This window comes from Ammodytes marinus (genome assembly GCF_949987685.1).
Source record: "Ammodytes marinus genome assembly, chromosome: 19".
NCBI lineage: Eukaryota > Metazoa > Chordata > Actinopteri > Uranoscopiformes > Ammodytidae > Ammodytes > Ammodytes marinus.
The window spans coordinates 23,638,665-23,660,697 of NC_137223.1; the positions used below are offsets into that span (position 1 = coordinate 23,638,665).

Sequence of the window (22,033 nt, forward strand, 5' to 3'; positions counted from 1 at the left end):
TGCCTGCGTGGTTGTGCGTGCCTGTGTGTGTGTGCGTGTGTGTGTGTGCGTTTGTATATGTGTCCACGTGTGCCTCCATATCCCACCTCACTGAGCTTGTTGGTGAGCAGGTCTCCCAGCAGCAGCGTGTCTGAGGTGTGAGCCACCAGGTAGCGGTCTTTCCCCATGATCTTCACCTCCTCGATCTCATATCCGTAGTACGACTTCAGGACGACCCGAGTTCCTGTAGAGAGGTTCCTCACTATCACCTGCAAGAGGAACGTGTGGAAGATGCCATTGTAGTTATTTATAAGATTATTTTTTTTGGGGCATTTTCAAGCTTTATTAGATAGTACAGAGTTGAAATGGGGAGACAGACAGAGAGAAGGGGGGATGACCTGCAGTAAAGGTCCACGGGTCGGATTTGAACCCGTGACCACTGCAACGAATGCCGGAGCCAATATGGTACGCGCTCTATCCACTACACCACTAAGGCGCCCCGATCCCATTGTAGTTATGTCGCCAACTGTAATTTTCAAGTAGCAGTTTTTTTTTTTTTTTTTACATTCAACAAGCCTACTTGAAAGCCAACGGTCCTTGAAGGCTTTCCGTTGCTTCTCTGAACGGGAGCCACAGAGACCAACCTTTGCGAAAATCTAGAATTGTACCACTTGATGATGTCATATTACACAGTGACCCTTTAAGATTTACTTTATTGTCATTTCACAACTGTACTGGCATACAGAAATTAAACAGAATGCCGTTCTCACTAGCACAGTGTTAAAAGTATTATTTAAAGACAGATATAATAAAGCTTAATTCACCTTAATTAAAGGTGTAGTCAGTGATTCTGGAGAACACTTGTTGTCAAAAATCTCATCATGATCTACTACCTGTCTGTACTGTGTGTGAGCTGAAAAATTCATTGTTAATACACACCCTATAGGCTCCTTAAACTGGCATGTTGCTAGCTGAGGAGGGCCCCCCTTTGTTTACTTTTGCTTTGTTTATACCAGTTTACAGAGCCTAGGCTGTTATGCCAGATAATTGTTTTTAGCGCAGACATAGTATGGAAAGGTAGGGAGGAGAGACTGAGACTGAAAATGTTTCTTAAGAAATCTTCATCGAAAAAAAAGAAATTTCACATCCGCTTTCTCATTAGCTGCTACAATACATTTTTCAATCATAAACTAATTTTGTTTTTAAATTGAACTATATTTGTTCAAATGTGTAGAATGTAGATTGAGGCCATTTCTATCTGTTGTGTTTCCAGCATTAGTATTCTGTGTCAGTTTTTTTACAAAATAACTAGACTGTCCTATTACATTTCGCCCAGTTTTCTGATGTTTATTGTACAAATGAGATAACGCAGTGTTTGAGCAAAGGAATTACAATGGGCCTGTCATTACATTTTGCTCAAAGAACTAAATTACAAATATGCTTTTGCGTAGTTCGGTTGACTTTTTCTCTGTAATCAAATCAAAATTGTGAAATGAAACTATGTTGGAAAAAAAAACTTAATTAATGTTTCTTTAAGATATGTAGCTCATTTTCGTTCTGATTTGTTTGGTCAATGTGTAAATATGATCGATCAATCAAATCCAATATGTTTTCAACTCATTTGATCCTGAGTTCTTCTGGTTGGTATGCGGTAGTTAATTAAAATTAAAAAGTTCTGAAGTTTTGTGGTTAAGACTAAATACTCTATGTTCCTGGGAGCATTCAATAGAATGGGAACATGGGATATATTTTATTTTTATTTATTTTTGGTCATTTTAATTTTTTTTAATTTTTTTTATTATTATTATTTAATTTATTCATTTATTTTATTCTTTTTTTAATATTGTTATATGTATTTTGTTGTATTGTTTTGTTTCATTGTGTTGTGGGAAAAAAAGGGGAACAAAATAAACATATTTTGAACAAAAAAAATAAATTTTCATATGTTCATTCTCATTTCTCCTGTGTCATACCTGGCTGAGGCCAACGTAGGTCATCTCAAACTTGTTCTTGTAGATGGTTCTCCGCAAGCAGCAATCAAACAGCTCCACGCCCCCACACAGGGTTCCCTGTTCACCCACACACACACACACAGACACACACACACACACACACACACACACACACACACACACACACACACACACACACACACACACACACACACACACACACACACACACACACACACACACACAGAAAAATGTATTGACATCAAAGAGATACAGGATTTGAATGGTACAGTAGCTTGTTTAAAAAGAAAGTTATATTAGTCCAAAATAAGGTCATTTATGGGACGAAAAGAAAATTGCCCGTATTCCCACTACTACTGCAAATCTCCAATGAAAAAGCTAAGAGCAAAAAAGGTCAAAATGACATGAAATCTTGTGTTAAAGTTGCTTTCTGGATTCCAATATTGTGAGTTATAGACAGTAAAATGTATTTACAGCACAGAGGCGTGATCCGTCTTTCTTCCAGGACAGGCTGGTGATGGTGTAGAGGTTGGTGATCTCTTTGGGTTTAGATTCATCCCACACTCCTCTCCTGGGAGCCCAGTTAAACACACGCAGCCTAGAGGGTAACACATCAGGAAGAGACACACAGCGTGGTGATGAAAAAGTCAGTCAAAAATGTTGATTCAAACATCATTTTTATATTAAAAAAAAATTAGTTGGCATTACTTTCACTTTTTGGAATTCTTAGTATGTAGAACTCAAAACTTGAAGTTGCATTACATATGAATGACAATTAGTTGGCTTAAATATTTGCAGTATTCCTTAATTATAGTTAAATATTAGCATTCCTTTTTTTTATACATCTATTTTTAATTCGCCTTTCTAATGTGTATTCGATAGGCTACTTGATGTATTTTAATCTTGATGTATTTCATGACCCTGTAAAGCACTTTGAATGGCCTTGTGTCTGAATTGTGCTATAGAAATAAACTTGCCTGGCCATGCCTTGCCTTGACTTGCCTTAATACTGAGCAATTGGCCTCAACTCTTATTGCCTTAAAATTTGGAGTTTTACTAACTTTTTTATTTGTTATTTGTACAGTGTAAAAGTTATCTGAGGTTCATAATGTGAGATAGACCAACATATCTACATACCGGTCGTAGCTTCCAAACACCACACTCTGTCCACTGGGGCTGGTGACGGCCACAGTGAACTCTCTCTCTGATCGGTCCCTACTGTAGTCGAATGTCTGCAGGAGATTCCCCTCCTTGCTGTAGGCCACCACCTTCTTATCACAGCCCCCCACCATGATGCTGTTTGCCCCCCAGCCCAGAGCGTAGGGCGGGCATGGGTGAACCAGGAGCTTACCCTGGGTGAACGAAGGACCAAAAATATAACTTAAGTATAAATAAATACAGAAATAACAAAATAAAATTATAAATACATTCTGATTTAAATAAAAAGTATAATAAATAATACACGTGGAAATAAATATTAATACAAGAATATATAAAAATACGAGTTGATAATTGAACAGGACATAAATATTAAGATGTCTGACATTTTTTTCTACATTTATTGAAATAAATTAATGAATTTGGAAAGAAAGAAATGTCAAAATAAATTTAAAAACATTGTATTCATGTCCTGCTTGAAAACCAACTTGTATTAATTTGTTCATATTTATTTTCATATTTATTGCCACATGTATTTATTTATTTTTTATATTTATTCCTGTATTTATTTCATCATTTATTTCTGAGTGTGATGGAGGAGTGTTTAACAAAGATGTAACATTAATGTAGCAGCAGGTATTTTAGTCTGTGTGTACCTGAGATTCCCCTGAACCTTCGTCATCAAAGAAGTAACGAACCACCGTCCCGTCTGCGTGTCCCGACAGAATGCCTTTACCAGAGACACTGACACACAACAGACAACAGACAACAGACAGGGAATCAGTTAGTTTACCACAGGACAAGAAAATAAACATGTACAGCCCCGGAAAAAATTAGGAGACCAGTCCGGATTTTTCCTAAATCTTTATCTCTACATTACTTATTGAAAATGCTCTAAATGACAATGTTTTTATTGTGAATTTGGTGGAAATGTTGTCAGTAGTTTATATTATAAAATCAAAATGTTCATTCTACTCAAACATATGCCTCTAAAGAGTAAAACAAGACACACTGAACATTTGGAGTGGTCTCTTAATTTTTTCCAAAGCTGTATATTTTTTTGCAAAATTCTTTAAACTTTTTCTTGGGCATTTTAAGGCTTGCAAAGCACTTTTTTCGTCTCCACAAATTGGTAATAACAGAAGAGCTGTGTTAAAGGTACAGTGTGTAATATCAGAGTATTTGAAGTAATCTAGTGGTTAGGCTCTACATTGATTAACCTGTCATTTTTATTTAATTTAAATGCTTTATTTCTATTAGGTTAAAGTCCTGTTTCCTATTTTTAATTCGCTTTTCTAATGTCTATTCTGTACTTGATGTATTTTAATCTTGGTGTATGTCATGCCCCTGTAAAGCACTTTGAATGGCTTTGTGTCTGAATTGTGCTATATAAATAAACTTGCCTTGCCTTGCCTTGAAAACGTACCTTGCTTACCCCTCCTCTTCTGAGAAATTTACAGAAGCTACGATGGACTTTGAGGACGAGAAACTAGTAACTAACATGCTACACAATGCACCTTTAAACTAACTGTGAACATACCAAATGTTAAATGTGAATATGTATAATGTATTTACTTGGCAGCCAGTGAGACAACACAGGACTCTGTTCCGTAGATGGTCGATGACTTGTTTGTCTGAGTGTTGGCTAGGCGGACCTGTGGAAAAAGAAAAAGATTTTTATTTTTTTTATACATAAAAAATGTCATATGGAAGCTTTTAAATGCTAAAATTCTTGAAATGTCAGCAGTGAAATAGCGTTAACATAATGGTTCCTGTTCCTAATGACAGGTGAGAACATGTTTTGTAACATACCTTGCCGTCCACTAATCCGTAAACAATAGCGTGCTCCGCAGGCCAAAGCAGACAAGTCACGGCACTCTGCAATACAGTGGATAAAAGGTTGCATTAAAGAGGATGTTAGGAAGTTGGAAATTCAAACATAATAAATAATAGTGAAAATAGGGAAAAAAATGATTATGCCGAGCAAGAGCCATTAAAGTCAGAATTGTGAGTAGGGAACCCAACTAGCACAATGTCCCAACCCAGGACTTAAAAGTTGAAATACAATGTTGCCTATTGTCTACCTTACAACAATGCATTATTTGTGTTTTATGCTTTGCTTATATTTTATTTTATATTTTTGCTTTGCTTATTGAATGCGAAAGTTCAAATCTGTCAATATCCCGTGGCCTTTACTCTTCCATAAATATGAACTATCGGTTGGGAATGTTTTTTTTTTTTTGCTGCTAAAACAAAACTCCCCTCTTGGTAACTTACCGTCTGGACAAATTTGTTGCAAATGGCTTTCTTGTCGCCCCTACAAGAGAAGATAACACTGATTAAAAACTGAATAATCTACATAACAAAATCAGGTTTAACAACAGGAAATTAAACTGAAACATAACATTACCAGTCCTCTCCGATCCTGTAGACAAAGATGATGTTGTCTGACTGTCCGATGGCGATCTTAGTGGAGTCTGGAGAGAACGCCATGTCGTTGACCGCATAGCTCTGTTTACCAAACTGAGGGAAAAGATTACTCATGATTATTATAAACATTTAACCTGAAGATTCACTCGATACAGCCACTGAACTAATAGGTTAGTGCAATATAGAACAGAGAAAAATACACAATTTAGTAATCATTGTAAGAGCAGGTTTTGTCTGTCTGTCTGTCTGTCTGTCTGTCTGTCTTTATTTATTGTTTGTCCTATTGTATTTTTATGTCTAATGTATTGTATCTCCTAGCCCTCCTTCCCTTCCCATAACTTTCCCACTTCCCAAGCTTTCTGCCCGACTACCCCTGTCCCACAGTGGTCGGAGGGACCGCAGGCGCTGAATGGCAGCCACGCTTCCACCACCGGTATGACTGTGTGTGAGTGAATGGCACCTGGAACCCTGTAAAGCGCTTTGAGATCCTAGAAAAGCGCTAAAATAAAATCCAATCCATTATTATTATTATTATTATTCTCACCTTGGAGTCCAGTGGTTTGGTGGAGAACTTGTCCCTCCTCTCCCCCTGCTCGTCATACAGTAACACCACTCTGTCCACGGTGCACACGGCAAACTTTGAGTTGTTCGGAGCCCAGGCCATACACGTCACCTTGGCCGCTCCCTCCTAGGAAGAGAGAGAGAGGGACATGAAAAAAAACATCATAAATCAGGGGTGTCCAAACTACGGCCCGCGGGCCAACTGCGGCCCGCGGCCCGCTTTTTATTGGCCCGCGGCCGATTTTAAGAATATAATGTAATATGGCCCTTTAAAAAAAAAAAAATTTTTTTTTTTTTTTTTTTTTTTTTTGCATTTCTTAGTTAAGCCACTAGTGCAGGGGTGTCAAACACTGATTGATTGGCCTGTGGCACATTTTAAAAATATAATGTAATATGGCGCTTTTAATTTTTAAATAATTTAAATGCACTCATTATATTACAGAGAAATATGTCCCATAAAAGAAAAAGAGCCCATCCCAGAGGACCCTGCATAATATTTTATTTTAAATTAATATTATTATGGAAAATCTATGTCCTTCTCCAATAGCTTCTAATTCATCTGACACAGTGTCTCCATTTTTTTTTCATACAAAATTAATACTTAAAACTTAATTTCCCTCTCAAAGTGCACCAGATTCATGCATTTCACTTTAAAAACGTAAAAAAATCTCCCGGGGGGGCATACCCCCGGACCCCCCTAGGAGGGTCGAGACCTCGGCTGGATACTATTTTCACCCTGCTGGATATTGGATGCAAAGGCAGAAAACACTGGATGTATCATTGGCATATAAGCAAGAGGGGAAATGTGTCTGTTTAATGTGCAAGGAAAGTGTTACCGTGAAGAAGGATTACAATTTACGAAGACACTATGAAACTAAACATCAGAGCAGCTACATGTCCTGATAAATGTGTTATTTTTGCAAAGTGGCCCGGCCCTTCGTAGATTTTTCTGTATGTGGCCCTCAGTGAAAAAAGTTTGGACACCCCTGTCATAAATGTAGGGCCCATTCTTTAAATGTTCTCTCTCTTCCATTGTGTGTGGTTTTTATTATTACCAATGCAGGCTGCAAAACTATCTATCTATCTATCTATCTATCTATCTATCTATCTATCTATCAATCTATCAATCTATCAATCTATCTATCTATCTATCTATCTATCTATCTATCTATCTATACTGTCTGTCTGTCTGTCTCTATCTATCTATCTATACTGTCTGTCTGTCTGTCTGTCTGTCTGTCTCTATCTATCTATCTATCTATATATACTGTCTGTCTGTCTGTCTGTCTGTCTGTCTGTCTGTATCTATCTATCTATCTATCTATCTATCTATCTATCTATCTATCTATCTATCTATCTATCAGCCAATGTCTAAGCATCTCTTACCTATACTATACTTTTCATTATATATTTTGTATTTCTTCTCCTTCCTTCACACTGTGCAACTCTTATTTGTAAAGAGAAAACATTTGCACATTTTTATTTTCAATAATATAATAGATCGTTCTACATTCCCCCAATGTATTATTGACTTGCCTTTACTTATCTCTCTTCTCTATGGTTATTATGACTGTATGTGCAAGGCAGAGCTCCTTGTATGTGTAAAGCTATTTTTGGCAATAATAATAACCCAATACTCACCCCGATCGAGGCAATCTACATGTATTTAACTGTTATAAGGCGAAAAGTAACGGTCACATCAGACATCAATGTAAAAAATACATTTTTACAGCAGGAAATCACGTATCGGTAAAATAACTGGAACGCCATATTTGTCAGTACCGAATTAGTGTACGTCTGAGCTTTCTAGATATGCTATTTGATGGTTAATATGACATAAAATCACACTTTCTTAACTGATGTAAACGCAGCTAGCATTAGCTTTTTACTTATGACAGTGAACTCACCTGGGGCGTTAGCAGCGTCTTAAGATGCTTCAGTTGCATTTTCCCGGTTATTTAGGAATCTCGTTAAAAGGGGAAAATGATATTCAGTGTTGAGATTAAATGTATTAGGTGTAAATAGGGTTCATTTTGTGGACTAGCTACATGATAGCAGCTAGCACCGGGGACATCTTTGTAGTAAACATAACTGTGATCTCCTTAGTTACCGGGGGAACTTGTGGTGCGTTTAAAACTATGGGAAATATCAGTTTCAGTTGTACTCTCACCATGCAGTCTGTTACGTTGTTATCTTTGGACGGATATATTTTCTTAGTAAAAGGTGTTACGCTATCATAGATAGTGTGTTTTATCTGTATAGCTTCAAGACTAAAAGCTGCGTGTGAGTAAAATCTGAAATACAGTCTGTATAACTAAGCTTTTAAATGCTGCGTCCTTCCACCGCCATGATCGCCTCATTTTTGCTTGTTAGCGTCTCACACACACACACACACACACACACACACACACACACACACACACACACAGATACAATATTCTCGATACAGATGTTCTACACGTGTCTAATGTTGATGTTTTGATGTGAGTAAAGTGAATAGATCATCACAGGCAGAATGAATTCACCTCGTGGAAAAAATATCCTTTGGAGATGCCGGGGATTGAACCCGGGGCCTCATACATGCAAAGCATGCGCTCTACCACTGAGCTACATCCCCTTCCATGTTAAGCCTGTGAGAGGAACTTAATTTATTCTTCAAGCTAAATGATACTAATAGAGTATTCAACTCAATTTTACTGGCAAAATGATTGTGGTGCAGGTGTGGAAAAATCACACACAAACACTTTGCACTTTAAGGCAATATAATACTAATTTCATGTGTGCATTTTAAGTAAACACGCGCGTTAAAGTGTGCATGATCATGATGCAGCATAGCCACTTATAGGAGGAGTCTCCTTTTAAGTTTTAAATTCAGGATTAATCCTTGAAAATAGTGATATGATATATAATATGATATGATATAAGGGGATGAGGGATCCCTTCTGATCAGTCAGTGTGGAACTCGCAAAATTTTGCAAGACCACTAACAGCAAAGATAAAATTCAAGATTCAACATTTCATTGAATTCTCCAAGGACAAAGAAAGCCTGTTAAAACATTACTTTCTTGTGGTTATTGTCCTTTGTTGATTATTAACACGCAAAGCAAACTTGATAGTATAGTAACCTTTACCACAGATAGAGATTAATTGGCCTACATCGCCCACCTGGCGGATGAGAAACGAATTCCAGCTGTGGAGAAGTTGCAGATTCGAAGGTATGTGATGACGTCGATGTGCGTCAAGTTTTGCTGATGGTACCGGAAATAAGACAACTACACCTTAAAATTAAAACCATAGAATACACCATGCCTATGAATAAAAAAAAAACGTTGCCCGTCATAGATATATAGATAACATATATACAGCTCTGGAAATAATTAAGAGACCACTCCAAATGTTCAGTGTCTCTCGTTTGACTATTTATAGGCATATGTTTGAGTAGAATGAACATTTTGGGTTTATTCTATAAACTACTGACAACATTTCTACCAAATTCACAATAAAGAATATTGTCATTAAGAGCATTTCCATTAAGTAATGTAGAGATGAAGATTGAAGAAAAATCCAGACTGGTCTCTTAATTTTTTTCTGGAGCTGCATATCTATGGTCACTATAGGCCTACTTCAACAAATGTTTTTTTTTTATGAATAATTCACCATTTTGCCAACTGAACTGAATCAAAATAACTTCATGTGAGAAAAGGTTGTACATAAAAACTGTTCAGTAAAAACGTTTAACTCTGGCTTCATCCAACATTTCGATCTAGATGTTTTGGCTTTTTTTAATGCTTTATTGATAGTAGAGACAGAATTGAAATGGGGCAGAGAGGGTAGTGACATGCAGAGAACGACCGCGGGCTGGAATCGAACCCAGGTCCGCTGCTGGCCGAGGCCCATGGGGGGGGACGCCCTACCAACTGAGCTAAGGGCGCCCCTTTTTGATCTAGATGTTTGTAAAGAAATGCAAATGTACTCATAATGACTTGTTAGATATTACCAGCTTCCATATCAGAAAAAAATCTTCATACAAAAAGTAGTTGTACTCAACCCAAGTAAACAACTGGCAAAATCTCATGATGATGCAGTATCTATACATTTCTCCTGCGGTAACTTCCACAGTACTTTATCAGCGTATCTTTTATTTTTAAATGTCTCACTATTTATTCAAACGTATCAGGAACAATCTTAATACAAAAAGTAGTTTTAATTCATCTAAGTTATCAACTGGCAACGTTTCATGATGATATCTTTAAGTTTAAAAAAAATACCCTATTCACCTCAATCCTTTATAAATGTGACTTTTAATAATTTATGTTTTATTTTGAAATATCTCACCAGAAGTGCCATGCGTGCCTCGTTAAACTTTCCTCTACAGGCTGCGGGCCGACTTCCACGCTGCTGCTGGCGCGTGTGGAACATTTTATACACATCTCCCCGTCCGTCTAACCGGAAAATTCATCAAACTGACGCCAACTGACACCGTTTTTTGTGTGTGTTATTGTTCATTCATCTACACCGGAGTCTCTAGTAACCAGTTTGGCGCGAAAATCTTAAAATCTGGTGTTTTTTTTAGCATAGCCATTCATTCTGCATCGAGAAGCTCCTAGCGAGGCTTGAGTTTCACGTGGAGACAGGGGTCATCCATCCTTCCATCCATCCTTCCATCCATCCACCAGTCCAGCAGTATTTTAGCATTGACTACCATCACATTAGCAACAATGGCAAAGACGGCATCGCTGATTCTCGAAGATGGGACGACGTTTAAAGGCCTCCTGTTTGGTGCAAATGTGTCAGTCTCGGGCGAAGTTGGTTAGTTATTTTTTGTTAATTTTTAAAAGTATTTAGCTAATTTATAACTTCAATGCATCACTGCTACCGTTCAAAAATACACCTGCGTATTTCCATAACTTGTGTAAAACTCTTAATTATGTGTGTTTTTGTGATATGTTGCCACATTTTGATGTCGCTGACTGAGTTGTAAAGCGCCAAAAATCGATAACTCGAAAAACCTCACCTTCCTCTCTGCACGTGAACGCGGCGTCGCCAAACTCCATTCAAAGAACTGGCAAAATAAATATAGATCTGGCTGACGTTGTCATTTGGGAAGGTGCCATATCGCTGGTGTTTTTGTTTACTTGGTATCACTTACAGATTAACCACAACGCAGCTTTTAATACCAGTTTATTGCACAACTTTACAACCGCATGTATTTTTTGGCAGGCGAATGTGCCGATAAGGATACAAGCAATAGCTACTATTTTAAAAGCCGAACTGTGTCGTAATATGTGCAACTCAACGTGTGTCATGTATGCCGAATTGAAGATCAGAATATTTTGTGTATATTGGAAGGCCAAGCTACGATAGTTGGGGAATTTTATAGTGTAGGAGAGCAAGGCAAACATTAAAATGGGGGAATTTTCAGCGTGGTTTGGCGGGATAACCCACACACACAACAGAATGGGATGTGGCTGTGCTGTTAGTTTAGTGGAGTCCCTCACACCTTGATGCCATAATCCAGACCTAGTTGTATTACGGGATTAGCAAGAGATTAGTACAAATAGTTGAATTTACATGTAAATTATAAATATCTTGAAAATTGTAAGCATATACATTTAATATATGCAGAAAAATCTGGTAAAAATAAAATAAGAGACCACTCCAAATGATAAGAGTCTCTTGTTTAACTATTTAAAGGAAAGTGTTTGAGTAAAATGAAAATGTACGTTTTATTCCAAAATCTAATGACAACATGTCTCCCACATTTCAAATAAAAGTATTGTCATTTAGAGCATTTTTATTGATACACATATAATATAATGTAGGTGTATATTGCAAAACCTTGCAACAGCACTTACTGCTACACTTCGTTCCAAACGTTTTACAAGTACCGGTATCTTGGGCATGAATGAAAGTTATATGCATGACTGGACAATATTCTAGCTATTGCACGCCAGGATATTTTAGGCTCACTTATCAACACTGTTTAATCAGCAGCAACACATTAAAGTGGCCAGAATGTTTGACAGCTCCATCTAGGTGTCCATACATCAGGGGTTAATCCACACCTATGGAATGTACTTCAGCCAATCAGAATAGAGTATTCGCAAAGACTATGGTACAATGAAAGTTATTTGCATGCCTGGAGGGAATATTCTATGTATTGAAGAGTGTGTGTGTGTGTGTGTTCTCAGTGTTTCAGACGGGCATGGTGGGCTATCCCGAGGCGCTGACCGACCCGTCCTACCACTGCCAGCTGCTGACGCTCACATACCCTCTGGTGGGAAACTATGGAGTGCCCAAGGACGAGGAGGGGGAGTTTGGACTCAGCAAGGTGGGACCATATCTAAATCAAATCAGTTTTATTTGTATTACCCAATGTCACAAATAGACATTTGCCTCAGTGGGCTTTACATTCCATACAGTATGACACCCTCTGCCCTTACACCCTTAGCTCGACTGAGAAAAAACTCTAGAAGAAAATTGTAGTTTGTTTACTAAATGTATTATAGTTTTTAACCTACTTTTGCAAATAGTTTTTTTCCGAATACCAACCTAGTAGAATATTCAAATCTCTCGGGCCAGCCCCTTGTGGAAGAGGATGTTTTAAGATGAGGAAAAAGGGGTGATCTCGGTCAAATCATTGGTCTATGATTGACCATAGTATTTCTTGGGTACACCTTGCAATCCAGTATACAGTATGTTACCTTACAATGAGCCATAGAGAGTGATCTTTGTTGTTGTTTTCCTTGCATAGTCCTGTGGCTTAATACAAATTTCCCCTAGAATCGTGCACTTGGCGATAAAAGCATGAAACTTTGCATGTAGCTAGAATATGGCAATACTAATAACTTTATCGCAAAGTGCATGATTTTTGTCACTATCTGCATGAGACTAGCAATCCAGTATACAGTATGTTACCTTACAATGAGCGGTAGAGAGTGATTTCTTTTGTTTGTTGTTGTTTTCCTTCAGTGGTTTGAGTCGTCTAAGATCCACGCTGCTGCTCTGATCATCGGAGAGCTGTCGGACAGCCCCAGCCACTGGAGCTCAGTCAAGTCTCTGGACCAGTGGCTCAAAGAACAAGGCATCCCGGGAATACAAGGTCGGAAAACATTCAAATTTGGGTTGACTGTTGCTCAGGTGGTAGAGGGAGTCGGCCAATGATCGAAGGGTTGGCGGTTCGATCCCCGTCTGCCACTTGTGTCATGGTTGTTGTGTCCTTGGGCAAGAAACTTCCCCCCACCTTGCCTTGTGTGAATGTCGATAGTTAGCCTGCTATCGGTGTATGAATGTGTGTGTGAATGGTAACGTGTAAATGGGAACAGGTCTCCCTTGAAAAAGAGTCTCCGGTCTCAATGGGATTTACCTGTATAAATAAAGGTTAAAAAAAAACTTGGGCTTCTTTCTTAAGTTATCTTTTATTATTATTTATTAACTGACATGTCCTCCTCCACTCTATTGCTTTGTTTGCGCTCTGTACTGAATCAGTCTTTGTCATTTAACGTAGTGTGTCCGTTTTGTCAATGATCTATTGTCTCCATATCCTCCAGGCATTGACACCCGCCGTCTGACCAAAAAGATCCGAGAGAAGGGCACCATGTTGGGGAAGCTGGTAGTGGAAGGGACCCCGGAGGAAAGCATTCCCTTTGATAACCCTGACGACAGGAATCTGGTCCAGGAGGTCTCCATGACGGTAATAATACACTTCAATTAATCAGGCCAAACTTATTAAGAAACTCTGAAACTAAATACCAAATTCGGAGCTGTTTATATACCTTTTTAATAATCATCAAGTTATATAGATATGTAAGTGAAAATACAGAGGAAAGCAAGATGTGTTTGCTAGCGAGTTGGCGAGGAATTATTGGACCCAAGCGTAGGCATTAATAATACCTAAAAAAAAAAAAAAAGCATTCAGGTCACTTTAACAAAGATCTGTAGCAATACAAAACCAAGCACAAAGTTGCAAAGAAAACTAACAATATACATGTTTGAACTCATAATTATCTACAGCCAAGAAGAAGTTAAAGGCACACTATGCAACATTTTAATGACAAAATTAATTGTCTATCTGTCTGTCTGTCTCTGTGTCTAGGAGCCGAGAGTGTTCAACCCCAGCGGTGGTCTGAGGATCACAGTGATCGACTGTGGGATCAAGTTCAACCAGATCCGCTGTCTGGCTGAGAGAGGAGCCTGTGTTACCGTGGTGCCCTGGGACCATCCACTGGACAGCAAAGGTCTGTCATACACACTACTACACTACTACTGACTATACAAGACCTTCCCTGTGCTCCAATACCCATACTATCTACTATTTAGTATGGTAGAAAAGAGATTTAGGATGTCCCGATTCTTGTAGCCAGGTTTAATATGGTTAGAAAGACCTGGATGCCTATACGTCCGGCTGAGATTTTTTTAGTGTTGAAAACAGGATCCTATTTGGGCGATTCTGACCCAGAATCCAGTGCGCACCTGAAGTGATGTCACATCGACGGAGCCTCCATTTGAAAACAAACGGGGATGAGATGGATATAAAAGCAAGAGGCAAGATCAAGGCGCAATGTTATGCTGAAATAAATAAGTAAAAGTATGTCCCAATTGTATGCTTACTGCATGCTAACTAGATTCTTTTTATGGTCAGATGTAGTATGTAGAATAGAAAAAATAAAGCGTATGCGATTTGCAACGCATGGCTTGTGTCAAAAGTTTAAAAAGACTACAAGGAACTTTAAATGTTTACGAAACAGTCACATTTAATTCTTTTATAATTCACATGTATTGACTTTGATACAACTATATCAGTGGTAACATTGGCTTTATTTTATTTATTTCTTCCTATCTTGTGTAGATTTTGACGGGCTGTTTATCAGTAACGGTCCCGGGGATCCTCAGCTCTGTCAGGCGACCATCAACAACGTGAAGCGGATCGTGTGTGTGGAGCGACCGAAGCCCGTGTTCGGTATCTGCCTCGGACACCAGCTGCTCTCACTGGTCATCGGATCAAAGACATACAAGATGAAGTCAGTACCTTTAACCTCTAACTCAACGCCTGCACACACACGCACACACACACACCAACACATTGTTTAAATTCAAAAGGTTAAAGAACACACTTGGTCGACATGGAATATTATAGCTTCTGTAAATTCTCCGAAACAGTGCACAACAACCAGTTCATAAATGATTTGCCTTATTGACAGGAAAAAAAGTGATTTAAATAAATTATTACTATTTTAAAATAGTGTGACATTATATTTCAATTTGGGCATCTTGCTGGTATGCACCCAGGTCTGAAGCTAAGCCAGTCTCCTGCTAGGCTTATAGAAGATTTTTTTTTTTTGAACGGGACAAAGACAGAAATGTGTCCTCAGTGACCTGAGTGAGGGGAACCTCTTCTAAACCCTTTTTTACCCTCTCTAGAACACACACACACTCACACACACTCACACACACACACACACACACACACACACACACACACACACACACACACACACACACACACACACACACACACACACACACACACACACACACACACACACACACACACACACACACACACACACACACACACACACACACACACACACACACACACACACACACACACACACACACACACACACACTTTCTTTGGGAGAGTTGTGATGTGAACTGCAGATTTGTGCTGTTCTCAGCAGTCTCCTGTATGAGCTGTTAGCTGTTGGAACGACCGTCTCTCTTGTTATGAAAAAGACTAAACAAACAAGTCGGCACGCAAGACACAGCCCTGCACACACACACACACACACACACTACACTCCTCACTGCCACATATGTTAGGTTAGGGAGGGTTTGCTTCCCCCCCCCCTGAGACTCAAACCGATGGGAAAATTACACTGTCAAGGTCACTGTAATGTTTCAAATTCTGCATACGCTGGAATGTGGCTGACATCTCAACAGACGGGATTTCAGTAACATTCAGTGGACACACAGTTTACAGTGGAGCCCAATAATACATGTCAGTGTTTCCCACAGCTTGAGAATTTACTTGTGGTGGTGCAGAGTGTGTGTGTGTGTGTGTGTGTGTGTGTGTGTGTGTGTGTGTGTGTGTGTGTGTGTGTGTGTGTGTGTGTGTGTGTGTGTGTGTGTGTGTGTGTGTGTGTGTGTGTGTGTGTGTGTGTGTGTGTGTGTGTGTGTGTGTGTGTGTGTGTGTGTGTGTGTGTGTGTGTGTGTGTGTGTGTGTGTGTGTGTGTGTGTGTGTGTGTGTGTGTGTGTGTGTGTGTGTGTGATGGGCAGGTTCAGTTATAGAGAAAAACAAAGGTTTATTGAAGAAAAACAAATAAGTCAATTACGTTAAATAATTTAGAAAAGAATGCCTGTTTTACGTTTTGTGAAACAAACCAGATCATCTCACAAAAACTACTTCCCCATAAAATAAACTTCGGCCTATTTACAAAGGTGGCAGTCCCAGTTTTTTGTTCACCTTGAGTTAACGCTACATCTAAATGTGGGTCTGGGACAGGCATCGACTTGGACCTATGTCATCCACTCTAAAATCCTTGAAATTATAGGGATTTTGAACACTTTGATTGACAGTAAAATTGCCTGTTTCACTGTTCTCCTGGTTACATTTGCTTAACTTTACATGGCTTTTGTCAGGCCGCCATTTTAAAGGTGCTCCGAGGAACTTTCAGTTTGTGTTCATTCTTGCACCCCCCATCTAACCTACATTTTCTCTGTCTCCTAGATACGGTAACCGTGGCCACAACCAGCCGTGCATCCATAAAGGAACAGACCGCTGTTTCATCACCAGTCAGAACCACGGGTTTGCTGTGGACCCCGACACTCTGCCTAAAGACTGGGACGTCCTGTTCACTAACGCTAACGACCACACCAACGAGGGCATCGTACACAACACCAAACCACTCTTCAGGTAAATATATGACATGTCATAATCGGGTAAATAAACAAATACGACTTCAACAGGACTTGTGCAGGTAGAATGCCGACTATGAACGAGTTATCTAGGTGTTCTTATCCGACTTCGCTTGTCCTGTTGAAGTCTTATTCGTTTATTTACCCGATTATGAGTCTGCATGTAAACGCACTGAGTGTTTGTTTGTCTATGTCTCACTTTATTCACCTTATTCACCAAGACAAATTCCTTGTTGGTGTAAAAACCCTGCTTGGCAATAAATCTTTTTTTCTGATTCTGAGGTAACAGCCTCAGGGAAATGACAAGAATTAAAGGACGTTTCAGTGATTTTGGAGAATGCTCTTTGTCAAAATCACTTTTTGTCAGAATCTCCTCACGATCCGCTACCTGTCTGTGTACAGTGTGTGCCCTGAAAAATAAAATGGTTTTAGTACACAGCCTAGGCACTGTAAACAAAGGGTATGTCAGCAAAGGGGGCCCACCGTAGCTAGCAACATGCCCGTTTACAGATCCTAGGCTGCGTATTAACACGATAAAAAAATTCAGCGCACACAAAGTACGGACAGGTAGCGGATTGTGAGGATATATTCACTGATTTTGACAAAAAGGCAATTTTGACAACAAGCGTTCTCCAGAATCACTGACTCCAGCTTTAAGTTTACCTTGTTTTTGAATAAATAATGTAATTTCTTAATTATTTCGGGACACATTCTTCCTCCAGTGTGCAGTTCCACCCGGAGCACATGGCCGGGCCCACAGATCTGGTCGGTCTGTTTGATGTTTTCCTTGATACAGTGAAGGAACACAAGGAGGGCAAGGCCACCAAAACTGGTAACTACAATTTCACATTACCTTATTAGGCTAAATCTAATTTCACAGGCCAAATTATATGTTTTAGTAGCATCAGTATGAAACCTTACACATTAGGGTAGAATTTTATCCTTGCTTATTCGTAATTTATTGCTAAGACTTTTCCTTTCCCTCTATATTTATGATTCTGTTCATTAAAATGTGTCTTAATTGCTTTGGTTCTTCATTACAAAAGAACGTCTTGTGTATAGCCTGCATGTGTGAAAACTTAATGTTTCTAAAATCTTTACCTTGGAGAGCCAGTTCAGTATTACCTTCTCACAATGATATTAATGTTGTTGTGATGCTCCTTTTTAGTTGTTTTCTTCTTGACTGGTTTAGAGGAAGTGCATTCAAGTAATTGTATGAGTGAACATATGAAAAGCTTGTGTTTATATATATATATATATATATATATATATATATATATATATATATCCATTTAGTATGTATTTCTCCTATACTGTAAAATAGCCAAAAATCCCAAATCCCAAAATGTACCTATGCTTGAAAAGAAGTGCACTATAGTTATATGAGTAAAAAATAAAAGTGTGTGTGTGTGTGTGTGTGTGTGTGTGTGTGTGTGTGTGTGTGTGTGTGTGTGTGTGTGTGTGTGTGTGTGTGTGTGTGTGTGTGTGTGTGTGTGTGTGTGTGTGTGTGTGTGTGTGTGTGTGTTAATTTCTTCTGTACTTCTCCCTCCAGTGAAGCAGCGAGTGTTGGATCACCTGACCTACCCGCTGTCCCCCAAACCTGAGGAGGTGATCAGGCCCAAGAAGGTTCTGATCCTGGGCTCTGGAGGCCTGTCCATCGGCCAGGCCGGGGAGTTCGACTACTCGGGGTCACAGGTCTGTATGCAATGCTCTTTAGATAGTAAGGGATGTCACGGTATTATCATGATGTGGATGTAAAATGGATTAAAAATGAGTTGTTTTGGGAAGCAGGGTAAATTAAGAGTCTATGGGCATGATCTGCTAGGATCCCAAATAATTGTAACAATGTTCAGGCTTTGTAAATCACAAATATGTGTGCTCTATTAACTTGTGTGTGTCTAAAATAACTATTTGGGCACACTCGGGAAGAAACGGCCCATAATGTAAATTCATTAAGGCAGACATACTGTTTTGCACATGTGATTTTGAATGCGATCCTCTGTCAGTTCGCATTGTTAGTTTTTCTTGAGGTTGAAATCAAGTTTATACCATGTTTTTACACATACAAACCTTTAGTAAATCAGTCGCTACTAGGGGAGGCCGGTAATTATGCTGAAAAGGCGACATATGAACATCATTAAAGTACAAAAAACATCTGTGTGACCATCCAATGTTTCTGCTATCAACATTGCAGTAGCCCATCAGTTCTTTATTCTAGATGATAAATAGTCTTTTTGTTTCCCAGGCGATCAAAGCTCTGAAGGAGGAGAACATCCAGACGGTTCTGATCAACCCAAACATCGCCACCGTCCAGACCTCCAAAGGCCTCGCCGACAAGGTCTACTTCCTGCCCATCACCGCAGACTACGTCACACAGGTACGGAGGAACTCTTTGTATTTGTGTGTGTGCAATAAAAACCATAAAATGTACACAATCAAATTTACACATATAATTACAAAACTAGAAATATAAACTACAATTTGTGTGCAATAAAAAAAGTTATTTAAAAAAAATAAAACAAACATGAACAGGAGAATCTAACATGTTCTTTATTGTTGCAGTGTGTGTGTGTGTGTGTGTGTGTGTGTGTGTGTATATTAACTTAATGTGTCAAAGCTGATCAGTAACCTAGAAGTGCAAAACATTTTAAAGATGTAAAACTTTTTTTTATTCAATTTGTGAACTTAGTCAAATTTTTCCAATGACTCTTCGCATGTAATATAAATGGCTGTGTGTATTTTTTCTCCCTTTTAGGTGATAAAGAACGAGCGTCCCGATGGCGTGCTGTTAACCTTCGGGGGTCAAACGGCTCTGAACTGCGGCTGTGAGCTGACCAAGCTGGGCGTGCTGGAGAAGTACAGCGTGCGGGTGCTGGGGACCCCCGTGGCCTCCATAGAGATGACTGAAGACAGGAAGGTGTTTGTGGAGAAGATGGAGGAGATCAACGAGCACGTGGCTCCCAGTGAGGCAGCGCTGTCTGTGGAGCAGGTCAGTGAGGAGATGCTTTTTTTTTTTTTTTTTTTTTTCATTCTTCCTTTATTTATTTTATTAAACTCAACACAAGTAGGCAATTGGTCAATACTTCCATTCCTTCAAAATTTACTTTTATTTTATATTTTTCTGTATTGTTTTATATATACTTTTTTTGCAATGAATAAATTGAAAATATAAATAAATATATATTTGATATTATATTTTTGTATATTTTTTTTTGTATTTTACTCTTTTTTTAAATTATTTTTGCATTAAAAAAATATAAACTTTGTAGGATGCTGTAAATATGAACAATTCCATTGTAATATTGTATTATCCTTCTTCTAACCTCTAAGATGATAACCTATTTTTTCTTCTTCAACACAGTATAATTATTTTTTTATTCTTAATTAAAAATACCTAGTATTTATGTTGTTTTCCCCGCCCTTTCTCCTGCCTCTGTGTCCCTCTGCCCAGGCTGTCTTAGCAGCCGAGCGTATCGGTTACCCCGTCATGGTGCGCTCAGCGTTTGCTCTGGGCGGTTTGGGCTCTGGCTTCGCTCACCACAGAGAGGAGCTGGTTGCCCTGGTGACGGCGGCCTTCGCTCACACGTCTCAGGTTCTGGTGGACAAGAGTCTGAAGGGATGGAAGGAGATAGAGTACGAGGTCGTTAGGGACGCCTATGACAACTGTATCACTGTGAGTAAAAAAGAGATACATTTAGATTATTTATTTATTTATTTATTATTTTTCCTTGTTTTTGTATTATTATTATTATTATTATTATTATTATTATTATTATTATTATTATTATTATTATCATTATTATTATTATTTTTATTATTATTATTTTTTTTTTTACTGCAAGCATTTACATTTGTTGCCAGTCACTGGTCACTGCTTAATCAAAATATGACTGGTATAGATAAAAATAGTGCATTTTCTAGTAACATAACTAAGATAATCGGCATAAAGTGCAATAGGCAATGAAAATGTTGGATTAATAAATATATAGTTACATTTAGTTTTTCATTTGTTTGTTATATATTTATTGTCTTATGTAGCAGAGATTTCTTGTCATAATGAACATTATACTCTTTACTTGATTGCTTTTTCTCCTTGTCCAGGTGTGTAACATGGAGAACATTGACCCTCTGGGGATCCATACAGGAGAGTCTATCGTGGTGGCTCCCAGTCAGACACTGAACGACCGCGAGTACAACATGCTGCGTAGCACGGCCATCAAAGTCATCAGACACCTGGGGATAGTGGGAGAATGCAACATCCAGTACGCGCTCAACCCCTGGTCTGAACAGGTACATACAGGGAATGATGTTATATATACGTATACAGATCTGGAAAAAAATGAAGAGAACACTCCAACTGTTCTGTGTCTCTCGTTTTACTATTTATAGGCATATGTTTGAGTAGAATGAATATATTGGTTTTATTCTACAAACTACTGACAACCAAGACCGCCTTAATGTACGGGCTTACCTGGGCTGAAGTCCCAGGGCCTACGAAGATCAGGGGCCTTATCAAAAAAAAAAATTATTTATTAATTCTATTATGTTTATGTTATCATACAAGTGTTTTAATGTTCAGAATATTCTATATGTTGTTTAAATAATTAAAGAGATTGTGTCAAAGCGGATTATTATGTTGATGTTTTTTTCAGTACTACATCATAGAGGTGAATGCCCGTCTGTCCCGGAGCTCTGCGTTAGCCAGTAAGGCGACAGGTTACCCTCTGGCCTACGTAGCTGCTAAACTGGGCCTGGGCATCCCACTGCCACTACTCAAGTAAGTCTCCAGGTTTAGTGTTATATCAGATGATGTGTAAATGAATTACAATAGCAGCAAAACACTTTGGGTCTGATTTACTAAATGCTTACAGTAACTTCTAAATATTTCTGAAACAGTCTAATTTTTCCTCTGATGATCATACATTACATGTAACAGCAAGTGAAACCATCAGTGCAAAGAATGCTATTTTTATATGGTTTTTCTTAATGCCTTCGTCATGGGTATACGCTCA

General features: G+C 38.6%; 2 protein-coding genes across 2 annotated transcripts in view; one reads left to right on the forward strand and one right to left on the reverse strand.

The window, feature by feature from the left end:
* ift172 (intraflagellar transport 172) overlaps nt 1-5,609 on the reverse strand; it is a 44,512-nt gene extending 38,903 nt beyond the window's left edge. The window contains exons 1-9 of the mRNA XM_080047733.1: nt 5,521-5,609; nt 5,388-5,427; nt 4,923-4,988; nt 4,686-4,765; nt 3,767-3,854; nt 3,090-3,304; nt 2,427-2,550; nt 1,953-2,048; nt 87-248 (exon numbers count right to left, since the gene is read on the reverse strand). Coding sequence (XP_079903859.1) covers nt 87-248; nt 1,953-2,048; nt 2,427-2,550; nt 3,090-3,304; nt 3,767-3,854; nt 4,686-4,765; nt 4,923-4,988; nt 5,388-5,427; nt 5,521-5,603 — 954 coding nt within the window. The 5' untranslated portion in view covers nt 5,604-5,609. The remainder of the gene's footprint in view (nt 1-86; nt 249-1,952; nt 2,049-2,426; nt 2,551-3,089; nt 3,305-3,766; nt 3,855-4,685; nt 4,766-4,922; nt 4,989-5,387; nt 5,428-5,520) is intronic.
* Nucleotides 5,610-10,497: 4,888 nt separating this feature from the next.
* The window catches only part of cad (carbamoyl-phosphate synthetase 2, aspartate transcarbamylase, and dihydroorotase), an 80,271-nt gene continuing 68,735 nt past the window's right edge, over nt 10,498-22,033 (forward strand). The window contains exons 1-14 of the mRNA XM_080047453.1: nt 10,498-10,910; nt 12,293-12,432; nt 13,074-13,203; nt 13,652-13,794; nt 14,197-14,338; nt 14,950-15,121; nt 16,834-17,019; nt 17,744-17,853; nt 18,574-18,716; nt 19,267-19,398; nt 19,777-20,010; nt 20,473-20,694; nt 21,123-21,311; nt 21,674-21,798. Of these exons, the coding sequence (XP_079903579.1) occupies nt 10,820-10,910; nt 12,293-12,432; nt 13,074-13,203; nt 13,652-13,794; nt 14,197-14,338; nt 14,950-15,121; nt 16,834-17,019; nt 17,744-17,853; nt 18,574-18,716; nt 19,267-19,398; nt 19,777-20,010; nt 20,473-20,694; nt 21,123-21,311; nt 21,674-21,798 (2,159 nt within the window). The 5' untranslated portion in view covers nt 10,498-10,819. The remainder of the gene's footprint in view (nt 10,911-12,292; nt 12,433-13,073; nt 13,204-13,651; nt 13,795-14,196; nt 14,339-14,949; nt 15,122-16,833; nt 17,020-17,743; nt 17,854-18,573; nt 18,717-19,266; nt 19,399-19,776; nt 20,011-20,472; nt 20,695-21,122; nt 21,312-21,673; nt 21,799-22,033) is intronic.